Consider the following 24,988-nt stretch of genomic DNA (forward strand, 5'->3'; position numbering starts at 1 on the left):
TCTGCGCTAATGAAACATTCGCTAACATGAGCATTTAGAGGAGGAAGAATTGTCTACATCAGGGAAATTGTTGCAACTCGACTGCCTTTCATCTCTGGTTTTCTTTTACATTGTTAATGATGCCAAGATCAAAGATCAATTGGGACACCAAGGAACACTTACGTATAAAACGGAGGGAGATCCAGAACTATCAGCAAGAGACATACTCTGTTTCTTGTGAAAACACAACTATTAGTGGCAACCACAATACTCTGATGATTCTCAACAACTGGCTTTTCTTATGGGCTGTTTATTTTTACACATCTGTTTAACATTTCATTTCTAATTGGGTTATTTTCAATCTGTTGTGTGGTGAATTAGCAGAAGACACATTTATCAAATAACCACTATTGACTCTCAATTAAACCCTGACTTATGTTAACATGAGAGACAGGATTTCTAGCTACCAGTTGAATGATGGCCTCAAAGTAGCATTAGCTACATGTTCACCACTTAAACTTAATATGGTGCACATGCAACCAATTATGTGTAACACTGACCACCTAATATCTGAGAAGGCATGGAATGTGGTAGAAATCACATCAATGCAGGCAAAGGACTGCACTATGTTTACTGGAATTGAAGTCAAAATCCAAATTCTGAAATTGCCAATTCCCCTCCCCCATCCTGAAAGACTTAAGAGAATTTAAAAGACTTTCATTTAAACTGTTCCATGGAAGACAAGATCACATATTCAACCCCTCTGACTAAGAATCCCATGTAAAAGGGAAAGGACATATACTATTCACTCTAGTATTAGGAAAATAAGAACATGATGGGATGACATTTTATGATATGGCTTCTAAATAAGACACTTAAAATTTCTGATTATTTAATTAACCATACAAGTTTCTCTTCTCTTCTCAAAAGGGGTCTGTTTTATTCATACCAAAATCCATTCTCACTCTGTTCAAGCCTATATCTAGCTTTCCTGAATTCAGAAAGCATGAATCTAGCAGTCATGATTAGCTGTGAGTCACATCAGCTTTTTAATGTCTACTACTTGAGTCTTCTGACAGCCGCTCCTATTACAAAGCTGCTGTGACATATGCTAATTTTTAGCAAGATTACTGCCGCCAAATTGTAAGTGTCCATGAAGGTGAACCTCTGTGCTGCCATTCCGTACCTGCTATTTTTATTTTACTTTATCTGTTTCATAAAATCTAAATACCACTTGATTGTAAAACAACAACAACCCTCAATTATGAAATAAAACACATTTTGCATACTTGTTAGAGGCCGCACCTTTTCTGGTTTGTCTCCTGGAAACAACTGTTTTATAATAAGATTTTCTAGAGGTACTGTTGTGAACTGATTTCTGAAGTTCTTGCCTACTGACACATCAAGCAGACACCTCCACTGTACTCTTTTCAAAGCCTGCTAAAAACATTTTTGCTTAGGCAAGCAAATCCAGACATGTAGAATGTTGACATGTGTTTTAATCTGGTTTTCAGTATATCACTGGTTTGCAAATTATTTTTTTAATGCTTTTAATAGTCATTCTTTTATTGATAATTTTATTGTTTTATTCTTTTTACCAACAGGGAACAGCAGGGAGCAGGATTTAATCTCCACACACCAACCCAACCGATGAGCAGAAATTAAAGTCCTTCTTCTTTAAATTGGAGGGAGGTGGCATTGGAGTTCATACCACTGCTGCCACCTGCTTAAAGGAGCAGCAACATAAAGCACCATTTGAAACAGGAATTCCCTTCCTATAAGGCAGAGTGGTGATGGGAGGCTGCTTCAAAGGCTGCTTTATTGTTTTAAAACAATTATCTCACTTCCATTGCAAGCACACAGTTAAAACATTCTCCCCTTTAAAGGAGGGGAGAGGATGTTTCAAAAGGTGCTTTGCTAAGCCATGGAAGGAATTTTGACAAGATCAGACCCATGGAGCCAAAAAAGTTCCCCACCTGTCATCTAGTAACCAGATTAGGGTTAAACCTCTACACCCAGCTCAGCACTCCATTGGGGATGCAAATCACCCCATCCTCAGCCATCAAATGGATCATTTCATGAGCAGGGAGGAAGTGATAACCCATCCTCATCTGATCTACGTGGATCTGCAGAGGAGTGGGGCTATGTGTCAGTGTGGTAGAGCAGCAGTATGTGGCTCCCAAAGACAGGGAGCAAGCACACTGCCAAGTCTTCAGCTGAGTCAATTTCCTTAAATGACACAAACTATTGGCTTTATTTGCCTTCAGCAACACTGCAGTTTAATCAAAGCTGACTGGATAAATTGCATCATGGCATCATGATGTCAGCATTAATCCCTGACTAGCTGTGATTACTGGGGGGGGGGGGGTTGACCCCTTTGCCACCAAATGGCACCAGAGCAGCAGCAGCAGCAGCAGCAGCAGCAGCTCAATGTTACAGCCAATGCATTAAATACAGAATATGCCAGGTTCAAATCCTGGTATTTCCAGAGGGCCGAGAAAAAAATCCCATCTGAAATGTTGGCCAGCTGCTACCAGTCAATATACACATCACTAGATAGACTAGTGGTCTGACTTGGTATAAGCGCGTACACTTTAAAAAAAACAAAACCCCACAGTGCTCATTGCACCACAGGCACCCAGCTGAACCTGTGATTGTACCCCACGGGCATCAAGTGCACTAATCACTGAGATAAAACAGTTAACAAAATGAAGAACTCATAAATAAGACTGCACGGAGATCATGAAGAACTACAGCTTGCTGCTAAGTGCTGTGAAAACGTAAGCTGCGTAAAGCTTGAGTGGTGTTTTACAGCGTGCAGAAGCTGCCCTCTCACCTTAACATGTTCAAGAGGAGAATTTGGCAAAATTCTATTCAAAATCCAATTAACGATTGAAATTATAAAGGATTATGTATGCTATGTCTGTATGAACAATGGGTTTGTCACTGGCAGAATGGCAATCTCCCTCTCCTCCTACTTCACAAGTTGCCGTTGCAATTCGGCTCCCTTTCCAGCTTACCATTGCTTATTTCAGGTAAGTCAAATTTGGTGAAATCCCACCACTGAAGCCGGTAGGTGGTGTTGGCAATATTACTCGCTACAGCAGACTGCCCATCTCCAATCACAGCCCCTAGGGACAAAACAAAAAGAAGATTAGTGAAGTTGGGCGACTGATTTAGTAAACAAAGCAATCAAAACACACCAGCTGGAAGGGATGAAGTCCAAAGGTTTTTTGACTCCTTAGCAAAATCAAAGAGGCAAGTCAGAGGACACATGGAAGCCAAAGAAATAAGAAAGATGCATCTAAAAACCCAGTCAAACGATAACATCATTGGAAGACTTTAAATGGTAAGCAACAATAAATCGTCAGGGTTACAGAGTTGTATTCACCCTGGAATTGTGAAAAATACTGAAAAATTGCAAAACCAGTAACTATAATACATAATCCTGCACTAAAATGAATACAACATGACAGTGAATTTATTTTATTTAAATAATTTATAAAATAAAAAATCTAATACAGCATCAATACAAAAAGAACACATTAAATCCATCTGTAAAGCCAACAGAAGCAATATCCAAGAATGTTACCCAGAAAAAAACCCAGGCTAAAGAACAAATTATTGGTGTCATCCAAGTTTCCACAGGGCATGTATTCAAAAGTCTTTTATTTTTATTGTTTCATAGCACAATCAATCTGTGCCTGTGCCAATATGCTGCTGTGTTATGAACCAAGCATATATTCACTCTAAAAAGTTCCTCCCTGACGCAGACTGCCGTCTAAGCCAGCCAATACCTCTGCCATCTTGGAACCTTCAAGGTTCCAACAGTGGCATCCCTAGTGCCAAGGAAGCATAACTTTCTAAGTTTTCTGTCCATACAGATACACTACCTAATGCCTTAACATAGAATGGTCAAAACAGGCAAAAATACATGGGCAAAAATAGTCAGGTCTCTGTCTTCAAGGAGTTTACAATCTAAAATAAGACAATGGGGAATGCAAAAGGTGTGAGAGTCAAGTGTTGAGAAGAATATGGGAAAAGACAGTTACATTTATTTTTCAAAGATCAGTTGCAGCTGAAAATAAACATAAATGTGATAAAGCTAAAGGTGATGTGGAAAAGGTGAGTTTTGAGGAGAAGAGGCAGTGCCATGTCTGTCAGACAGAACAATCCACCTCATCCCACCCCACCAAAATTTACCATGCAGAATGGTGTTTGGATGAGGGAGAGGTGATCCTCCTAGCCCTGCCCGGTTTCATCACTGAGCAGTGCTCCAAAGTGCTTGCCCAGACATGAGAAGAGCCTTCTGGAGCAGGCATCTTGCTTTGTCAGTGGCCTACCAGATACATATGGGAAGCACACAAGTAGGACTTGAGAGCAACAGTGCAACAACACTCTTCCTTCCCGTGTTATCAGAACTATTATTCAGCAGGGTTGGCTGGAAGCCCCCCTAAAAGGGGTGTTTGTGGGGCTCCGCCAGCAGAGGATTTGCTGGATCCTGAGCTGGTCCTGATACCAACATGTGACTGCATCAGCCTGGGAGCTGGAGAAGCAAATATTTTTTTCCTTCCCCTCTCCACCACTTTCTGCCCATCTACCCCTCTCCATTCAGCCCTGATGATGCCAGCTGGCAGTTTGAATTGCCCCCTTAGATCTTGTGAAGCCTGCAGTTAGCTAAAACATTGTGAACATTATATTCCAATCACTATATTCTTTGAAGGAAGCTACAGGAGAATTTGCAACTCCAATGCTGAACAAAAAAAATCCAGGTAATTCAGACTGTGCTACATGCCAGACAGTCCAATTGTTTTGGCAGATGATTCAAGTTTGCTATGCACTGCTAGGCATGAAAGCATACAAGGTGAACAGGCCTAGTTGTCTATGTTCTTTCCATTCTTCTCTCCTTTTGGCCTCTGCTTATCAAAACCTAGCAAGAAGCAGAGTACTGTGAAAGAAAGGCACAGGGAGGGGAAACTCTAATGTCCTCATATATATATATTTTACACATGAAATAGAAAGCCAAAAGGAAAGAGAGACAATGAATTGAAGAGGGAGATTTTTAAAATGCATCTATCAGCCCTTTTGCATGAACTAGTCAATTTTGGGCAGCCACCTAATTCCACAACAAGTTTAAGGAATACAGTATGTCCTAGCAAAAATAAGGGCTTTCATAATGTGCACTCTGCCACATCAGACCTGTCCTCCACAATACACTGCTTGGTCTATACAGTGATACCTCGGGTTACATACGCTTCAGGTTACATACGCTTCAGGTTACAGACTCCGCTAACCCAGAAATAGTACCTCGGGTTAAGAACTTTGCTTCAGGATGAGAACAGAAATCGTGCTCCGGCGGTGTGGCAGCAGCAGGAGGCCCCATTAGCTAAAATGGTGCTTCAGGTTAAGAACAGTTTCAGGTTAAGAACAGACCTCCAGAACGAATTAAGTACTTAACCCAAGGTACCACTGTATAGTAATTTCAGTTGCATTTGTAGGATATGCAGGTAAAGCAAATGTAAGAACCAAACAGTACTGAGCAAACATAAGAAGATAACATCATTTTACTCAGCCATGTTGCTTCCTGGCCCAGGACCTTAGAGGCTACGTGAACTCTTAGCAGAAATCAGTGGGATAAAATATTAATTGCAACTACATAAAAGCAAGGATAGGAACGTGTGGCCCTTCAGGTGCTCTTGTATTCGAACCCCCATTAGTATGGCCAATAGTCAGAAATGATTAGAGCTGTAATCCAAAAACCTGTAGCATCAACCATTCCTAACTTAAAGTGACCAGTAGAAGTATTTTAGCACTGATGAAAGCTCAATGGTCTGCTCCTTGCCACTACTGTGAAAAAAAAATCACAACCTCTATTCAAAGATTATTTAGATTTCAAAATGCTGAAGTGCAAGCTGAAGAGCAATTGAAATGCAGTAAACGTGGGTTTGATTGGCAACTTTCCTGCGTCTGTCTATCACTGGATAATAAACACTGGGGGATGACAGAAATGAAGATAAATCCTTTCTGCAGTACCCCTCCTTCTCCAACAGCTCTCAGTCAACATATGACAGAAGAGTCATGGGAGGAAATCAGCACTTCAACAACAAAATGGGGTTGTGCTCACCCTGTTGCGCAATGCCTTCATGCAACTCATCCATCCATCATTTAGAAGATGTGTGCTTTTGAAGCATATTGTGGAATCGACAACATTTGAGTGATACATCACATGTGCATGTATATAAACTTGGACCAGCCCAGATGGTATGCCTTTGGAACAGCCAAGTGATGGTAAAGAATGGACATTCTGATCCAAAGAGAACATTCCAAGAATACTTTGCTTTTGGTTTAGCAATCTTGGCCTTCATGGTAAAAAAGTCTATGCATTTTTTTCCTTAGCCACAAGTCTAAGGTGAAGAACCATTTTAGAAAGAAAAGTAGGGGCGAGGGCAGCAGAGAAAGGAGTAGTTTTCTGCGATTTGACTGATTTGACAGTTTTACTATTCCAAAAATTAAACTTCAGGAGTGGAATGGAAAGTCCATTTGTAAAACATAGTACATTAGGATCTGTTATATCCAACCAATATGATGGGGCTGCACTTCCTCTGAAGGAAGGCTCATTTGACAGCAACAGTAAACTGGGCCTTAAAAAAAAAATCTTTATTAATAAATATATAAAAATATTGGATTACGTGAAACTTTTTCAACAAGAGTTAGGATAATCTATGCAAATCAGGGTGCTTTTGTTTCTGTTAATGAGATAAACTCAAATATATTGTATTTAAAAACAGAAACACAACAGGGCTTCTCCCACTCCATTATTGTTTTAGTGCATCCTTAGCTGAAGCCACAAAATGTAATAAAACAATTAAGGGGGTTAAAGTAGGATTCGAGGAACGTAAAGTCAACTTATTCACAGACTATGTAGCATTATTTGTAACTAATAGCGATAATTCACTTTAAAAGTTAATAATTTTGATGAAAGATTTTAGTGAAGTCTCAGTTTATAAAAACAATTTTACAAACCCAAATGAAAAGCTTTAGCATGGGTAGGCCTGTGAAAGAAAAAATACCCAAATGTACAATCCCATGAAGAGATTTTCCAATTAATTACCTGGGAATATGGTTTATGCAAAATATCAAAGGCTTAATCCAAATATAATAATGTTAAATTATTATAGGAAGTGGAAGGTGATGCAAGTCTACCGGGGGGGGGGGATCTCCCAGATTGGGGAAAGCATGCCTTTAAAAAAATACAGTCTTGCCAAAGACGCACATTTTTAGTTTTAAATATACTGTTATTATTACTGTAGATGTGATATATCCTATGCTTGTTCATGTACTATAATGCCATGCTTTAGTATTATGTCCATATATAATTTCCCCCCTCACACCATCACACAACTTACAAAGGTAACTAGCAATTATTCACAAGTATAGAGAATTTGGAAGACTTTGTGCAGCATTGTTCTCCTAGAAAAAACCTATCAATGTCATTAAAAGAATTACTCAGAAAAACTGCTAGTTTCTCTTACTTTGGAAAAGCTTGATTAAACTTTGTTTAACTGTCACTCAGTTCAAGTTAGGTATTTTAAAATTGGCTTGTGTATTAAATACATCCCCCACAACGGTCTGCTGATGTTTGTTTCCAATTTATTTTTGCTTTTAACTAGTTTTTCACTTTCTATGAATATATATACACACACAGTATATATATATATATATATATACCCCTGATATATATATATATACCCCTGATGTACAGCCACACAGCCATTTCAAAAGGCTGTTGGCCCTTACTATGGGGCCAACATGTTGGGGCCAACATATGTTGAGAGCAGCCTGATAAAGTATTAGGGAATGAAAACCTAACTCTGGGACATGCAGCAAATGGTGCAGGCATGTTCAATTACCCAAAAGGTGGCACATTTTAGAAAACATTAGGTTGGGGAATACTATTTGGCAGACAGAAGCTTCACACAAGGAAAAAAATCAAATTTTCAAACAATTACACAGGCTGTTTGTTGTTATATAACCTGTTCCTCAGTAGGATCTTGAGACAAGAAACAAAAGAATAAGTTAATCAGTGTGCTCTCCCCTGCTTCTAGGTTTGAAGGATTTGCCAGAATATTGAATGATACTTGCCTGACAAGAACAGTTTTCAAAAAGAGATGTTTTTCCTAAAACTGCTATAGCATAGATTCCTATTTAGATGAAGATGTTTCTCTGTTTTTATTTGGCAATGATTTGTGATGGGACCTACTGAATGCAACTGATTTAATTTTATTTGTAACATTTGTTTTCCATGAGCAAATTGTAGGCTCTTCAACACTTCTCCAGAGTATTCATGAAGTGCTGCATTGTTTTCCAGAATTCTATTCCATTAATTGTTAGCTCTTTGTACAATGTGTTCTGCAGCAATTGTATTTCCTATTGGTCTAATCCCAATCTTTTTTCTTGATACACCAGGAAAGAATCTAGTGATATGAACAACTGGCTGTGCTTGATCACGGGACATGATGATTCTATCTGTTTTTAGTACAAATGGGACAACAGTGCTCATAAAACATGGACTTCATATAAAGAGCACATTTTTGGCATTGCCATGTACTCCTTTTAAATATCCACCAGCCATTTCGCACAAACACACACCGTCCCCACCATTGTTTGGGAGTGCAGCCTCCCGCCATCCGATTCATCACTGCCATACACCTTGATGTTGCAATGGTCAAGCATCTTTCTATAAGTGCCAGGCCGCAATTATTTGCCTGTAGTTTAACAGGTATAGACTCAACTCCTCTGCAGTATCTCTATATGCTACTGAGGCATTTGCCATGCACTAGTGGCACAGAGCACCAAAGGTGACCTCAGCCGGTATAGTTTTGCTAAACTGCAAGTACTTGCTTGTAAAAAAAACAAAAGAATAAAGGTAACATGTAGATCTATCATGTGCAGCCACAATGTGAAAACCGTACAGGCTTTTTTCCCATGCAGAAGTGCTGTGTAGGAAAGCTATTGTGTTTAAGATGCTCACCGTAAAATCACATTGGGAAGGCTATAAAGCAAGCTTCCTCAAACTAGGCCCTCCAGATGTTTTGAGACTATAATTCCCACCAACCCTGAGCACTGGTCCTGCTAGCTAGGGATCATGGGAGTTGTAGGCCAAAAACATCTGGAGGGCTGAGTTTGATGAAGCCTGCTATAAAGGAAAAGTGAATTTCTTAGAACTGCAACATATCTGGCTGCCAAAATTAAGTTCTCTGTCAACCATGTATGCCAAGCAACTGAACATAGTATCTTGCTCAGAATTAGCTTCGCAAAGGTTATCAACCACTATGACCAGAAGCTGAATTATTTCAGGGAAGGGAGCACACACTATTTTTTCAGCACCTAAACAAGTATCAACATATTAAGGGCTTATGCACTGAAAGCATACTGCTAATACATTTCAGTCTTTCCAGAATAATCCTACAAGTCAGGATTGGAAGGCACTCGTGTGGAATATAGTTCACATGTACAGTGGTACCTCGGGTTAAGAACTTAATTCGTTCTGGAGGTCCGTTCTTAACCTGAAACTGTTCTTAACCTGAAGCACCACTTTAGCTAATGGGGCCTCCTGCTACCGCCGCGCTGCCGCTGCACAATTTCTGTTCTCATCCTGAAGCAAAGTTCTTAACCCGAGGTACTATTTCTGGGTTAGCAGAGTCTGTAACCTGAAGCGTATGTAACCTGAAGCGTCTGTAACCCGAGGTACCACTGTACTGCATTGTTGTAGCATTCAAACACTATACTGTGGTGGCAGGAGCTGATGGGAACTGTAACATAGAACACATGGAGGGCATCAAGTTGGATCAAGGCAACTCTGGAACTATGTGAACCATGTAGGTAACCACTGATAGTGCAGGTAAATGAAATTATTACAAGCAACGGTTTGTTTTTCCATACAGTGGTACCTCTGGTTACGAGCGCCTCGGGTTACGTTTTTTCGGGTTACAAACCTTTTTAACCCGGAAGTGAGTGTTTCGAGCTCTCGGAGGCCTCGCTGCTGCCCGGAGTCAAACCCGGACATCGACGGGGCCTGCGGAGGCTCCACGACTGGGCTCCAGCAGCGGGAGCTCTTGGAGGCCTCCACGAATGCTGAGAGCCAGGCCCCGATATCTGCAGGATGCCCCGCAGGTCACATCCCAGCCCCGAAGTTAGGTAAGATACACTTACAACGAAGACCAAGAGCAGTGAAGCTGTTAAGAAAACAAAGATGAGCCTGGCTGAAAAGCCCTTTACCAACCCTTGCCCCACTCTCAGTTGTAGAAAGATGGGTGGCACCTAACCAGGTAAGCCCACCTACCCTGTGGCGGGGGGGAGAGTGCAAAATTTTGGGATTCTGCAAGGGATTTATTTATGTGAGTCTGCCCTGTGCCTTTGTCTCTGCTTTGTTCCTTCGTTTGGGGGACTTCTGGGGGACTCTGCCTTCTGCCATTGTTTTGGGGATTGTGTGGAGCTCAGTTCAGCTACGGGTTGATTGTGTGACTACAAAAATGGATAAAAGGCCCCCATCCAAACAATGACTATAATCAGTGCATGTAAGAAAAAAATAAATGTTAATTTTTTCATCTACAATACTATCTTATTTATTTTATAGTACAGTACATTGATTATTGCCTTCATTTTATGGATCAATGGTCTCATTAGAAAGTAAAATTCATGTTAAATTGCTGTTTTAGGGGGTGTTTTTCATCGTCTGGAATGGATCAATCCACTTTTCCATTACTTTCAATGGGAAAGTGCGCTTCAGGTTAAGAACACTTCAGGTTAAGAACAGACTTCCGGAACCAATTAAGTACTTAACCTGAGGTACCACCGTATCCTTAAATCAGCTTCAATTCCATGAAATAATATAGGCAAGAAGGCATGTGTTATACTACAATCTGAGTTCTTGGAAGGGCTCACCACCCAGACACTGTCCCATTTAGTCACATCACATTTAGCCACCCTTTTCCACATCACAAGATATAGACAACAATGGAAAATGAATAAGATTATGTTATCCTGCAATTCAAGGTTAACAACAACGGGTTCATACTAACTGCAAACAAATGTAAAGACATTTATATTTGCCTAGCTCATCTATCACTTAACAAGAGTACAGGTTCACACATCTCCTTTATTCACCTTTTCAACTTATAGGTGAAAGCAAAGAAGTGAAGTTCTTCTGCGGGCTTCTGAAATCACTGTGAACTGGCAGGGTCTTAGAAAACTGATCTGTACGTTGTTACAGAGCCTCTCATATAAAAGGCTGCTCTCTGTAGTTCAACCCCTTGATCTCATTGCCTGGTTACTTTTCCATCTTCATTAAATGCTGTAGAAATCTGGTTTTTAGTCTACACATCACTGTTTATACTTTGCACAAAAACAGAGCAAGATCTATGCCTGGCAGGCAGTTCTTTGTGTAAAGCTCTCTCTTCCTTCTTTCTGACTTTTCAGAGCATGAAATATGCCTGCTAATTCTAAATGCTTCACATGGCAAGCCTTGCAGTGCAGGACAAAGGGACTACCCTTCTTCTAGTAAACTTTAATTTGTATATTTTCTTCTTGTAGGAAACAACTGGAGAGCAATCATAGTAGCTATCCTTTCCTGCTTTACTGTCTACTAATAAGGGAAGCTTGCTGCAGAGTCTTTAACTAACTATACTGGTTTCACTGACAAACCATCTTTATAGAACTGCTTTATTTTCCTGCTGTAGGGTCAATGGCTCAAGATAACAGAGTCCAAAATATTTATGTTAATGTTCTAATCTTACCAAGTTATTGTGAGAGCACTCTCTCCCACAAAGTATTATATCTGTCAAAGAAGAATATCAAGGGCTGTGTGAGAGAACTATTCCATAGAGCAAATGTAACTATTTTTGTCCCAATTTCTCAACTGCCTTGTCCTTAATGCTCGGGGGAGCTATTGCTGATGTTTTAAACAGCATTTAGCTCAAGACAAAAATGAGGCAAAATACATGCCAAATGCTCAGACTTCTAAGAACCTAACGTGAACCACCGAAAGCTGTTCCAACACAAAAGCTATCTTGCCTTTCCAAACTCCGCTCTGGCTTAGGTGTTTCCAGGTCTTCAGGGGACTTCTACATCTGTTCATAGAAGCACACAGAAAGGCGCTCTGCATTGTTTCATTGTCTCAGCTTGTGTGGGCATAACTGAGAGAGTGGTTAAACTTACCCAAAATTCTGAAGACTGAAGGAATATGGTGGAGTCACCAACCTGTTGCACACAAAGGCCTTCACTGCCGTCCACAGTCTCTGAGCTTTATTAAAATTAATTAATTTTAATTTAAACTATAGAGAAATATTATATTCCTGCAGATGCAAGAGTCGTGCTCTTCCACTCCAACTAATTGGGCAGTGAACTCTTCCCCTCCTCAGAGGGACCAATAAGGTGTGGTGATAGTTTCCCTGCCCCACTCATGGTTTGCCTTCCCACTTTTACTACAACCGGAAAGTGTATTTATGGGGGGGGGGGTGGAGTGAGGAGGCTGTCTTCCCCCTTTTCTTAACCCAAATGACATTTTGATGTAGGGGTGGGAGAAGCAATGAGGGGAGATGCCTTTCCAGACATGGAGAGCATTTTGATAGGAGGGGAAGTGTAAAGGCAACGTGCCTTCCTCACTTACTTTAAGGGCTGCCTTCTTGCTGTTTATTGCATTTCGATTTAGAGTGGGTAAGGGAGGGACAAAAGAGATGTCTTCCCTACTAGGCTTAAGGCTTGTCTCAATGCTTTTCTTGCCCCAATGGGAGTTTTTATTTGGGGCTTTATGTCCTCACTATCAGGTGCACTGTGTACCCATTTAAAGTAGCCCCCAGACAGAAATGGAAGGTGAGTCGCAGTGGATGCACATTGCCTATCTCACACACTGGATCATCACCGTGTCATGGTGAGTGGGTTTGCATGTTCCTATGACCCTTGTGAGCGAAGCCATCTGAAGTCTTGTACTCCCAGCAAGGTCACCCAAGGCGGTAACGTGAAAGGGTAGGAGCTAGACAAAGAATGATCCAAAAAGTCCTCAGCAGCAGAACAGGTGGAAGATAACAGGTGGAAGACTGTGCGTTGGTCAGCGTGCACTGATCTACACAAATAAAACAAATTTACACACAGGTGTCTTCCAAAAACCCATCCGAAACCGAAACCCAAAAAAAGTCCCATGGCGATTGGCAAATGGTAACGGGGGCAGGACCGTGAAATCTGGAAGACCCTAGTCATGAACCCGCACATGGGCAGTGGATACAGATTCAGTCGTTCTGACTCAAGGAATGAGGCAGTTGAGTAGTTTAGCAGCTGTATCCATGACTAAGCAGTCCTATTTAGGATCCACTCTGCTCACCCCGAATAGGGGGAGGGGCTAGAAAAGGTCTCCTAAACATAGTCTGCCTTTTTACCCCCCTGACTGGATTACTGTGCCCAGCTTTCTCCTGACTGAAGTGCAGAGTGTTTGAGGACCAGGACATTCGCAGGGAAACCAAAATGCTTGTTTACAAAGCTATTGTACTACCAACCTTACTGTATGCTTGTGAAACATAGACCACTTATAAATGCCAACTCCTCAAAAGATTCCATCAATGATGTCTCCAAAAAAGTTTACATATCACTTGGGAAGACAGGCAAACTAATGACAGTATACTGGAAGAAGCAAAGATCACCAGTGTCAAAGCAATGATTCTTCAACATCAACTTTGTTGGACTGGTCATGTTGTGTGGATGCCTGATTATCGTCTTCCAAAGCAGCTATTCTATTCCCAATTTAAGAGTGGAAAGCGTAATGCTGGTGGTCAACAAAAGAGGTTTAAAGACTCTCTCAAGACAAATCTAAAAATATACAGTATAACACAGACAATTGGTAAACACTGGCATGTGAGCGCTCCAATTGGAGAACAGCTTTTACCAAAGGTGTCATGGACTTTGAAGATACTCAAACTCAGGATGAAAGGGAGATAAGTGCTGAGAAGAAGGCGCATTAGGCAAACCCTCACCATGATCAACTCCCACCCAAAAACCTATGTGCCCACTGTGGAAGGACATGTGGATCCAGAATTGGCCTCCACAGTCACTTATGGACTCACTGTTAAGACCATGTTCATGGAAGATAATCTTACTCGGCTACAAGTGATCACCAAAGAAGCAGCAGCAGCAACAACAGAAGAAGAAATTGCCTGTATTGCTCGGCTGCAGGACACTTGAGTTTCCTTTCAGTCTATTGAGTCCCTTTCTTTCTACTGAGATTTGCCTCCAACTTTCAATCCTGGAAGCAGCAAATGAAATGCAGAGCAACTGGTAGCAGGAATCCAACAAACAATCCCTTCCCCTCTGTTCCTCTGCTGAGTCTTTCTATAGATTTCCTGCCCATGGTTGATTTTTCTAAGTTACATACAGTCAAAATCTGACAAATCAAGATAAGATATTGCCAGTGAGCAACATGCCCAAGTTAAAATATATACACTACACCCGATTAGCACTGTATGACTGGAGTAGTTCTGCTCTACAAGTATTTACTTGAACTGAATTCATACTAATGTGAGGGGATGTTAAGGCTAATAGCACACCCATAGGGGAATAGGAGCTTCATTAATAAAAATGAAGTTCTTGACAACTTAAATAAACCCGCTTTTGTAAAGATGGTCATGAGGGAAACCAGTGCTGACAGCTCGTGCCTACTATAGATTACACACCTAGAGCACTCTGTGCTCATTAAGAGCCACTACCCAGTGTGATGGCTCCCAGGCCAGCTGCTGAGCCCGAGCAGCATCATTCACCTTGTCTGAAAGACACCAGGCTGAAGGACAGTGCCTGAGGGAGTAGTTTACGATTCTTCCCAAATTTGATGGCAAGGGAGCTTGAGCAGATGCTAGGGTATGGGAAAGTTGGGACAAGACAGCAGAATAGTATAGGAACAGAAAAGTGGCAAATAAGTGGGAAAGACAATAAAAACAGAGGTATCAAGAGATTAGGTAAGACCAAAGGGCAGCAGACTATATCTAGGAGGAATCCCAATTGGAAGAAATTGTTGTACACCTCAAATTCTAATAGGATGAAGGATGGCACATAAATAATAATAATAATAATAATAATAATAATAATAATAATAAATTTTATTTATATCCCGTCCTCCCCAGCCGAAGCCGGGCTCAGGGCAGCTAACAACAATAAAACAGTACAAAAGTACAGCACAAACAACAGTCTAAAATCATTCATTATAAATTCAAATCAAGCCACTGGCAACTGTTGGGCCAGAGCTCCGCGAAGATTGCCTAGGGAGGGATTCAGGCTGTGCCCTGGCCAAAGGCCTAGTGGAACAGCTCTCTCTTGCAGGCCCTGCGGAAAGATGTCAAGTCCCGCAGGGCCCTAGTCTCTTGTGACAGAGTGTTCCACCAGATCGGAGCCACAGCCGAAAAAGCCCTGGCTCTAGTTGAGGCCAGCCTAACTTCTCTGTGGCTTGGGACCTTCAAGATGTTTTTATTTGACGACCGTAAGTTTCTCTGTGGGGCATACCAGGAGAGGCGGTCCCGTAGGTACGAGGGTCCTAGGCCGTATAGGGCTTTAAAGGTTAAAACCAGCACCTTAAACCTGATCCTGTACTCCACCGGGAGCCAGTGCAGCTTTAAGTAAGAAAAATCTGAAGATCTACTGGTCCTAAAGTTTTAAGCAATCTGACAATGACCTATACAACCAGTATGTAAACACAGAGCCTCTTCGCAGTGTTGTAACCCTCCCTGGAACCTTATGGTAAAGAGTGGGTAAAAAGTAAAATAAATAAATAACTACTAGACCACATTAGTACAAGAAATTCTGTGTTTGTTAATTTTTCTGTATTTTATGAGTCGATAATGTTTTAATGATGTTCCCTGTTCTAGCCTCAGCAACTCCTAACACCTTTCAAAAGATCTGGTTTTAAACAAGTTAAAGCATTTATACCCCAATCTCAGCCAGAAACTCCCCGAGTATTTTAAATATCAGCTAACACAATACAATCCCTGTCCCCAGGCTTACAATCTAAAAATACAGAACACAAAAGGAATAAGGGACAAGTAAGGAAGAAAACACAGCAAACTCCTGCATTAGGTAAAGGTAAAGGGACCCCTGACCATTAGGTCCAATCGTGGCTGACTCTGGGGTTACGGCACTCATCTTGCTTTATTGGCCGAGGGAGCCAGCGTACAGCTTCCGGGTCATGTGGCCAGCATGACTAAGCTGCTTCTGGAGAACCAGAGCAGCGTACGGAAACGCTGTTTACCTTCCCGCTGGAGTGGTACCTATTTATCTACTTGCACTTTGACGTGCTTTCAAACTGCTAGGTTGGCAGGAGCTGGGGCCGAGCAATGGGAGCTCACCCTGTTGCGGGGATTCAAACCGCCAACCTTCTGACTGGCAAGTCCTAGGCTCTGTGGTTTAACCCAAAGCACCACCCTATTGCGAAGTTCTTACAATAACCAGGTGGAATGGAAACAGGGCCTTCTCAGGACCTGAAAAGTAGCAGGTGACTCAACCTTCTTGAAAATGGTTGAAATGCAGCCAGAAGTTGTTGACTGTACAGGGTGGGACCTAGGTCTTCTGGGGCCTAGCTGGAAACTTTTATTTTCCATCTCAGGAGGTAGATTCATAGGGTCCCAATTTATACCATTGCCCCAAGAAGATAAAGTTATAAAAATCTCATGATACCATAAACCAGTTAACTCCTAAGGCGTGACCATACTTACTGTTTTAACATGGTCACTGTTCACTCCGGTTTGTGGGGAAAGGAAATTTATGAGCTAAACTTGACTACCTGTGATACAAAGGAATGATACAAGCATTAAAAATAAAAATAAAAATAAGCTGGAAGGATGAAGATCTGTGGGCTTTAGGGAAGGCCCTGAATAAACATTAGTGCCATCTGTGATGTGAAATTTATACCAATACAAAAGAAAAGGAAAGCTACTTAACAGGCAGAAAATCCAGCGAGTTAAAGTGCTTGGATGTACAGTTCAGGACAACAGGTAGAATTACATGTCAGTACCTAGTTAAATGGTTAATTTATCCAATATCTGCTTATGCTAGTGGCTCAGCAGAATGTCAGTCCATACCTGTTACAACTCAGCAGGATTTAACAGAATTGAATAATAGATACACAAGCCAGGAGAGAAGTATGTTATCTCTTTATATATTATGACCACAATCTCAAACAGACTTAAGTCCATTGGAAGTCAGTAAGTTTAGGAGTGCCTGTCTATATCTGATCACAATCCAGGGGTTGGGGTTGGATTTATTTATTTATTTTTGTTTAAGTCATAGAGTTGAAAAATATGTCTCAGGCAAGTTATAAATCAAACCTCAGCTTAGGGCAAAATACATAGGAGCTACTCAGCTTTTAGCCCTTGGCAGACAAAAAAAGCATATTTCAAGTAAGTTGAATTTCTTTTCAGGGCAGAGTTGACCTTAATCCAACTTGAATTAGTTCAACATATTTCAAAACACCACTAAGCAGAACTGACCACAAAGTGGCTATCCAGCATAACAGCAACATTTTTCTTTGAACAAGTTGCTAACAGGAAATAGTAAGAAATTTTGACAGGAAAAGAAATGAGCTACTACTGTTAGTAAGAAAAAATGTTTACTACAGCTACATCTATCAAGATAACTAACTATAAATTCCATAGTAGTTTATAATAGAATGTACAGAGCAACATAAAAAAGAAAAACAAATTAACTTTTCACAGGCCAAGAAACTACAGATTTAGGGCCACCAAGCATCCTGCTCATTCTAAAAGTCTAAGGACACTGATGCAGTTTGTATGTGGTGGATCCTCCTCTCCACCTGCAAAAGATGATACAAGTTTGTATATGACACAAAACGTACGCAAATTTTATGTAAATCTGTGTCTTCTTTTGCAAGTGAGTCAGAGGGCCCAATGCATATAGAGTGTACTTGACCCAGAAAATGCTGCTGTCAACCTGACCACAAGTATATCTTTTGCACTCTTGGCAATTCCAAAAGAAACAAAGTTAAAATAAAGTAGGAATAACAGCAGATTAAAGAAAAGACAGCTAAGCCTGTTGACTTGGTAGAACAGGAAGGAAGGAAGGAAGGAAGGAAGGAAGGAAGGAAGGAAGGAAGGAAGGAAGGCAATTCCAAAAGAAACAAAGTTAAAATAAAGTAGGAATAACAGCAGATTAAAGAAAAGACAGCTAAGCCTGTTGACTTGGTAGAACAGGAAGGAAGGAAGGAAGGAAGGAAGGAAGGAAGGAAGGAAGGAAGGAAGGGGGGAGGCAATCTGGTATAAGAGACTGCAGATTACCCACCCACCCCTAAAAAAGCACTATGTAAGGAGAGAACTTACTGAAGAGACAAAGGTAAAGCAAACATCCAACACAAATTAAAAGCATAGCAACTCAAGCATGCAAACAAATAAGACATTGCCACATGGAATCCCATAAGGAAACAATAGAAAAATAGAAAGTTGAAGATGTGGCTCTTTATTCGCATGAAGCAAACACACGCACCCATACAGAGTCTGCTTCCAATTGTCAAAAGCTCCCTGGGGCCCTGCCAACAGTTACATGGTGCACGTGGAATTAAAAAAAAATCATTTATTCAGATGTCCACACACAGCATGGAAGACACCAGGAGACTGTGTATTAATGCTCTTCTACACATGGAATTCTCTTCACAAGGATAATATTTGATTGTGAATTATCAGAAGACTTTTCAGATCATGTATTCATTGCAGCTCCCAAACTAAAGTCCAACCAAACTAAAGTCAGGGAACACAGTAACAGCAGCAGCAGGGAAGCAACAGCAAAACTCGGCGGCAAGTACATACCAATCTACCTGCCAGGGATGAGTGCCTGTTGACTTATAGTGAGAAGAGTTCCCAGCAGCCTCAGACACAAGGACAGCCTGTTCCATTTCATCACCTGAGTTAAATGGAAACTGCTGCCTACTGCCCTGCCTTCTGACACCATGGTGCTCCAGTTCTCGCTAATCTTGGCGGGAGCTCGGGGTTTCCTCCAATGGTTGCTGATCAGCTCTCCACCCCACCCCCAGTTGCAGTTAAGAAATGGAGTGGATCCATGCAAGATGGTAGGCATCCTTTTGCTGAAGACCAATGTGTTGTACATACTAAAATGTATTTCTCCCAGTACAAGGTCTGGTCTCCCAGTACAATTGTGGGTTACACACCTGCAAGTCAGGATGAACAGGGCTGTTCAAAGGCAGGCATATCACCCTTAAAGAAATGCTGGAGGCTGTTAACCCTTTTGGTCTAGGAGGTAGAACTACATACTATCCTGGAGCTAGTCCTGCATGTACATGCCCTAAATAATCTTGCTGGCCTCAGATATTTATGGAGCAGTTGTCTTACCTACAACCGGACTGGAAGGATCCATATACTACCAACCTAAAGTCTTTCTGTGTGAACACATGAAAAGGATACAGCTACAAGGGGAATCACATGTGATGGCAGAAATAAATACAAAAGACTGGTCACCAGATGCGTTTTAAGATCATTTAATTTTAAAAGAAATAGTTTATGAGATCAATGGCTTGTACATGCAGCATTGTTCAAGGCCTAATCAAATCCATATGATCTTCATTTCTGTTTAACAAAAAGCTTCCCTAAACCTGATTATGAGCTCTGTAAAACAAAGAAATAATGGTGTGATCAATGTGAAGCTTCACTGTAATGATCAACTAAGATCCTACCCTTTGTTCATCATCTCTGAGTTATGTATTCACTGTCTGCTCAAGGAACAGAAATGAATAACAATATTTGCACAAAATATTCAAATACAGGCTTCCATACATTTTAAAATAAAGTTATATAGTGTACAAATTCCCTGGTCATAAGGTCGTCTTGAGAGCATTCATACTTAGAAAGGATATACTGTGTGTGTGAATAAAATAGGAGTGCCCTCCAATTTTGATAGATTGAGTGGGGTATACCTTTATCTTTTTGCTAGCCTTCAGCTTCAAGTTTGAAGGGGAAAAGTTTTTTTTAATGCTTTTTCAATTGCCCATCTATGGTGCTACTGTGAACCACTAAGGGGGGGGTCACAAACTCATGCATAGTTTCAAGGGGCTTCGCGCATTAGTCATTATTTTCCTCCGTGCAAAAACTGTGTGCTGCGGGTAATGCCCTCTTAAAAGATCCAACAGAATGTGAGAAAGTACTTTTATGGCTGACTAAGTGAGCTTTAACGCCTACAAAGAGACACAAAGTCCCAAGGGGCTTCATCGCCCACAAAGATTGGAGCAATGCTGCAAATACACATCCCTTCCAGCTTACTGATAACTAGAAAGATGCATTTTTGGCAAGATAGTGAAGCAGTAGAATAATGCAACCCTTTGATCACAAATACCTTTCTGTCTTTACAACACTTGATCAGCCTCTCTTAACGATATCAGCAGCTCCCTATTTACACAATCACAGAGAACAAAACTGTGGAAGCTCCACTTTTAAAACCTGTAACAAGGCAGAGCTCTGGCTTTGACTCTTTCACTATGTTGATACTGAGCAACCTTTAGGTCAAACATGGGGAACCTCCAGCTTGGCAGGACTCTCAAACCTGTTGCATCCGTTCCTCCAGGTCAAACTTGTGATCCAAGCTCCCCAAAAATAGTTTCCCCGCTAACGTAACTATTGCAAAGCCTAACAGAGCGTTTGTAGTTTAATTTAAGTGGCAATCCAAACAGCTGTATTACTGCCTTTGCTCTTTTGACATGGAAATTGGTTTCACTAGATGCTATTTATTCTGCCTTTTCTGCTGTTTTTAACTGGTCATGTTTTGATTGTAATGAATTGTAATGAATCATAGTGTTATACTGTATACCACTCTGAGACAAATGCTATGCAGTGGGTTCAAACCTTGTAAAATAAAAACTTCCCACTCTACTATTCTACGATTCTTTGAAACAAAACAAAAAGAACTTGGTGAAGTCTCTCACTCAGCAGATCCATGAACGAGAAACATTAAGCCTAAACTAGATGAGATGCTGGCAGTTCTGAGTGTTCAAATAAGGAATTACCCCATTGTGACCCTCATATTTCTGATGAGAAATTTAAATGTTAAAATGTTCTGTTTTAGAAACTTCAAATTGCAAATAATTAAGTGTGTGAAAGAAGAAAAGCCTGGTTTTGTACTTCAAACAGAAGTCAGAGTTATGTTGTATTGGGCTTCAGCTTGCTGTATACCAAGAGCCAATGATTCCGATGCTGAAATCTGAAGGTTTCATTTATGCTAGACACCACAGCTTTTATAAGATTCAATGGAATATGATATGTGGATATGCCTTTCAAACCTATTATTTAATAGTTCTACACCAATGAAATTTTGGAATTCCAGTGTGAACTTGGTGAATTGCTGGAAGCCTGTGGCTGGAAAGAATGCAAAGTGCAAGCTCCGAACTGTTTCATGGTCTGAAGTCAGAGAGCGACTTGGCCAGTCTTTGGGGGACTATGAAGAGATTCAAAGATGAGTTTAACAAGAGACTTATTAAGAAGTGAAAATCAAACCTGAGAGAGTCAGAAACTGGAAGAAGCAATAGCAACCGCCAGGGGGAGCCCACAGAGGGACCCGGAGATGAGGAAGTCTGGTAGTTAACCAGCAGATGACAAAGAGGAGAGAGCCAATGCCCTAAAGATGAAATCAATAAAGGCAGAAGCTAAGACAGTTTGCAAAGAAGGGAAGAAGACTGCAGCAGCCCTCCTTTGGGAATTGCTAAGGCCACTATATCAGCAGGTAGCAAAAACAGCAAATATCCAACTAGAGACAAGACTTCTGGTGAAGACCATGTAAAAAGTCTGTGAGGAAGAGAAGACTTTGATGCATCCTTACCAGTCTGTAATTTAACTAAGGGTAGAGCTGAAAGGGTAATGGGCTAGTGGTGGTGGTGGTGGTGGTTACTGCTGCACAAACACCTATTTAAAGCAACAGTACTATATGCAGTTATCAACTACTGCTATGTAATCAACTTGTGAATAAATATTATTTATATTATTTTTAAGCTTTAACAAATTACAGTATCACCAATGTCTCACAACAAATGTAATTGATCTGTAAAAAACACAAACTGAAAAAAGTGATGCACATACTTTTGTAAACTAAGAAAATCTTTAATAAAAACTATTTCAAAATAATTACAATATATTTGTTTTCTATTTCAAGCCCTGGTCTGTCTCTCCCATGCCTATAGACAAGTACTATATGGGTTTATTTGTTTTTTAAGAAGGCTATATATTGGTATTTTTATTTAAATCCTAATGACTGTAGCAAGAACACAAAAAGGACAATAGAAGCAAGCAGCCCTGTTTAGGGAAGCTTTTAATGTTTGATGTATTACAGTATTTTAATATTTTTTTGGAAGCCGCCCAGAGTGGCTGGGGAAGCCCAGCCAGATGGGCGGGGTATAAATAATAAATTATTATTTTAAAAAAAGTACATTAAATATATGGTTATGTGACAGGGATCCAGCATGTTATACTATAATGATGGAATTGTAAACCCTAGCTTGCCCACAATACACCACATATTTGGTGACAGATGGTGGAATAAAAAGCATGCACATCATTACCACTATCCAGAATAGTTCAGTTTTAAAGATAAAAGGAGCTTTCTGGGTACAAAACCAACCAAGAACAATTCCAGTATTGAGATGTACACAGCGGGTTCTACTGAAGTCCTTGTCTGTGTGCCCCTTTTGCTTTTAAAATCAAGCCCCTATTCCCTTCTTTATGCATGGAACCGCCCATCATGTATAAACACAGAACTTCCATTAGTGCATCTAATTGAATGCTTAGTCTCATTGAAACAGGGGCAGCATAGGTGCAATGCTGGCTCTCCAGCCTGCTTAGGAAATTTGTAATGATTAACAATTCCCAAATTCATAATGATTAGCAATGATTAAGAAATTATTTTGCATTGTTGGCTACTGTGATTGTGATGACACATTCTAGAGATTGCTTACCATAGTTAGCAAAACAGAAACCCGAGAGCCAGTGTTATGTTTACACCAGCCTAAAGATTGAAAAACAAAAGGTTCTCCATAATTAGGCCTTGCTCGTTAGTTTCTTTCAAAAGACATCAAAGAGAATTATTAAATAATACTTGGTTGGCATAAGCCCCAAGTCACAATAGCAAGCAATGTAAAGATCAGGAGGAAGGATGCTAATTAGAAAGGGGCCTGTGAGCTATATTCTCTTCCAAACAGGCTCCTGACTCTCACCTCAGCCCCTTTCCTCAGAACCAATTGTAGAATATGAAAGTACAGAGAAATACCCACCTGCTTTATCTAGTCCACAGGAATGACAACACTGTCAACTTTTTAAAAGATAAAACAGCTAACAAAACCAAGCAACTGCCTATCTTTTCCTCAGAGTAAAGTTGGGATTAAGTCTTGAGTGAAAGCATTAAAAAAAACTTCCATAAGACACTTAGTAAGACAGGGACTGGTGAGTTGGTGGTCAGCTGCCTTCAACATATCACTAGGTCCCTATTAAGAAAAAAATAATGCGAAGAACTTGGAGGAACTACTGGCTCAAATAGCAGAAGTAGCAACACACAGCAAAAGCTCAACTGGTTTACTCACTCTTCAGGTGTTTATTTCCAGTGAAGCAGCCTTGCCATTCAGCTAGCTTCTGCCAGTTACTATACTTTTGTTCTGGACTTCAAACTAAACTAACGACATCTGAAAAAAGCTTCAACAAGCAGCTATATTCATTCAAATAAAACTATTCACTGAAGAAAGCTGCCTGCAGCACCTCAAAAACCTTTTGACCAACTTGGCCTTGCTTAGATCTTTCAAAAAAGTCTCTCTTAACTCCTAGTAAGAGAATTCTTGAATAAGTAAACATGAAGGCCAAAGGTCTATATTCATAGTCTGAAAAAGCAGTGAAATGACATCCTCTGATCTGTCATTAGCAATGTAATCATGATGCCAGTACCCACTTCCCCATATGATAGTGATAATTACCAAACAGAAAGCTAATAATTTCCTAACATTCTCCTCTCTACAGTGACAGAGACATGCTGTCACAGAATATCTCCTCCCATGTAAAAGGAGACACAGGAATGCTAAAAACATTTGCATATTCCTAGATTCTTTTGGTGTATCCTTCTGAACACAAACCAGGACTGCTCAAAAGACTATCCTCCATACTGTTGCATTAATCTTCAGAATGCAAAGATCAAAATGGAGAACAGGGAAACAGGAACATCAGCACGTTTAAGACACAAGCTAGGTTCAGACATCACTTTAAACACAGTGGTACCTTGGGTTAAGTACTTAATTCGTTCTGGAGGTCTGTTCTTAACCTGAAACTGTTCTTAACCTGAAGCACCACTTTAGCTAATGGGGCCTCCTGCTGCCGCCGCGCCGCCGGAGCACGATTTCTGTTCTCACCCTGGAGCAAAGTTCTTAACCTGAAGCACTATTTTTGGGTTAGCGGAGTCTGTAACCTGAAGCGTATGTAACCCGAGGTACCACTGTACCGTAAAGTGCATCTTTAGTTTTACCATTCTCCAGATTCCGTTTTTGTCCACTGTACATTGATGTAAGTAAAAGTTGGCTATGCTCTACTATAAACCATGGGAACTGGCCAGTTTATTATGGATTAAACTCAACACTTAAAGTTTATGCATTCACCCAATGAGTCTCAGTGCATTAATTAATATGCAGATGATTTGTCAATTCACTTTTGACATCCTGTGTGATTCTGCCCCCAGCACAGCAGATGGTTAAAGTTAAGTATGCCAATTGGCCTAGCTGCACCATGGACTACAACCACCTTATCAAGGATCACTAAGTGTCAGCTTGTGTTTACTGCTTAGAAGAGGTCATCTGAGACAGCAGAAGTATCAAATATCTTACATCAATTATTTCATTTGCAGAAAACCTGTCTTACAATAGGCTTGGTAGTATTTGACTCACTTCTATACAGGTATCAACACAGAACAGGTTTAGAATTTTAAAAGTGATGGTTGGCCCTGT

At 40.6% G+C, this 24,988-nt stretch overlaps 1 protein-coding gene across 3 annotated transcripts in view; it reads right to left on the minus strand.

Annotated features, from left to right (window-relative positions):
• Positions 1-24,988, minus strand: part of AMBRA1 (autophagy and beclin 1 regulator 1) — a 145,814-nt gene that overhangs the window by 44,849 nt on the left and 75,977 nt on the right. For all 3 annotated transcript variants that reach the window (XM_083601204.1, XM_083601206.1, XM_083601205.1), the window contains one exon: positions 3,000-3,110. In XM_083601204.1, the coding sequence (XP_083457330.1) occupies positions 3,000-3,110 (111 nt within the window). The remainder of the gene's footprint in view (positions 1-2,999; positions 3,111-24,988) is intronic.

The sequence above is a fragment of the Podarcis filfolensis genome (genome assembly GCF_964270895.1).
Source record: "Podarcis filfolensis genome assembly, chromosome: 1".
Taxonomy (NCBI): domain Eukaryota; kingdom Metazoa; phylum Chordata; class Lepidosauria; order Squamata; family Lacertidae; genus Podarcis; species Podarcis filfolensis.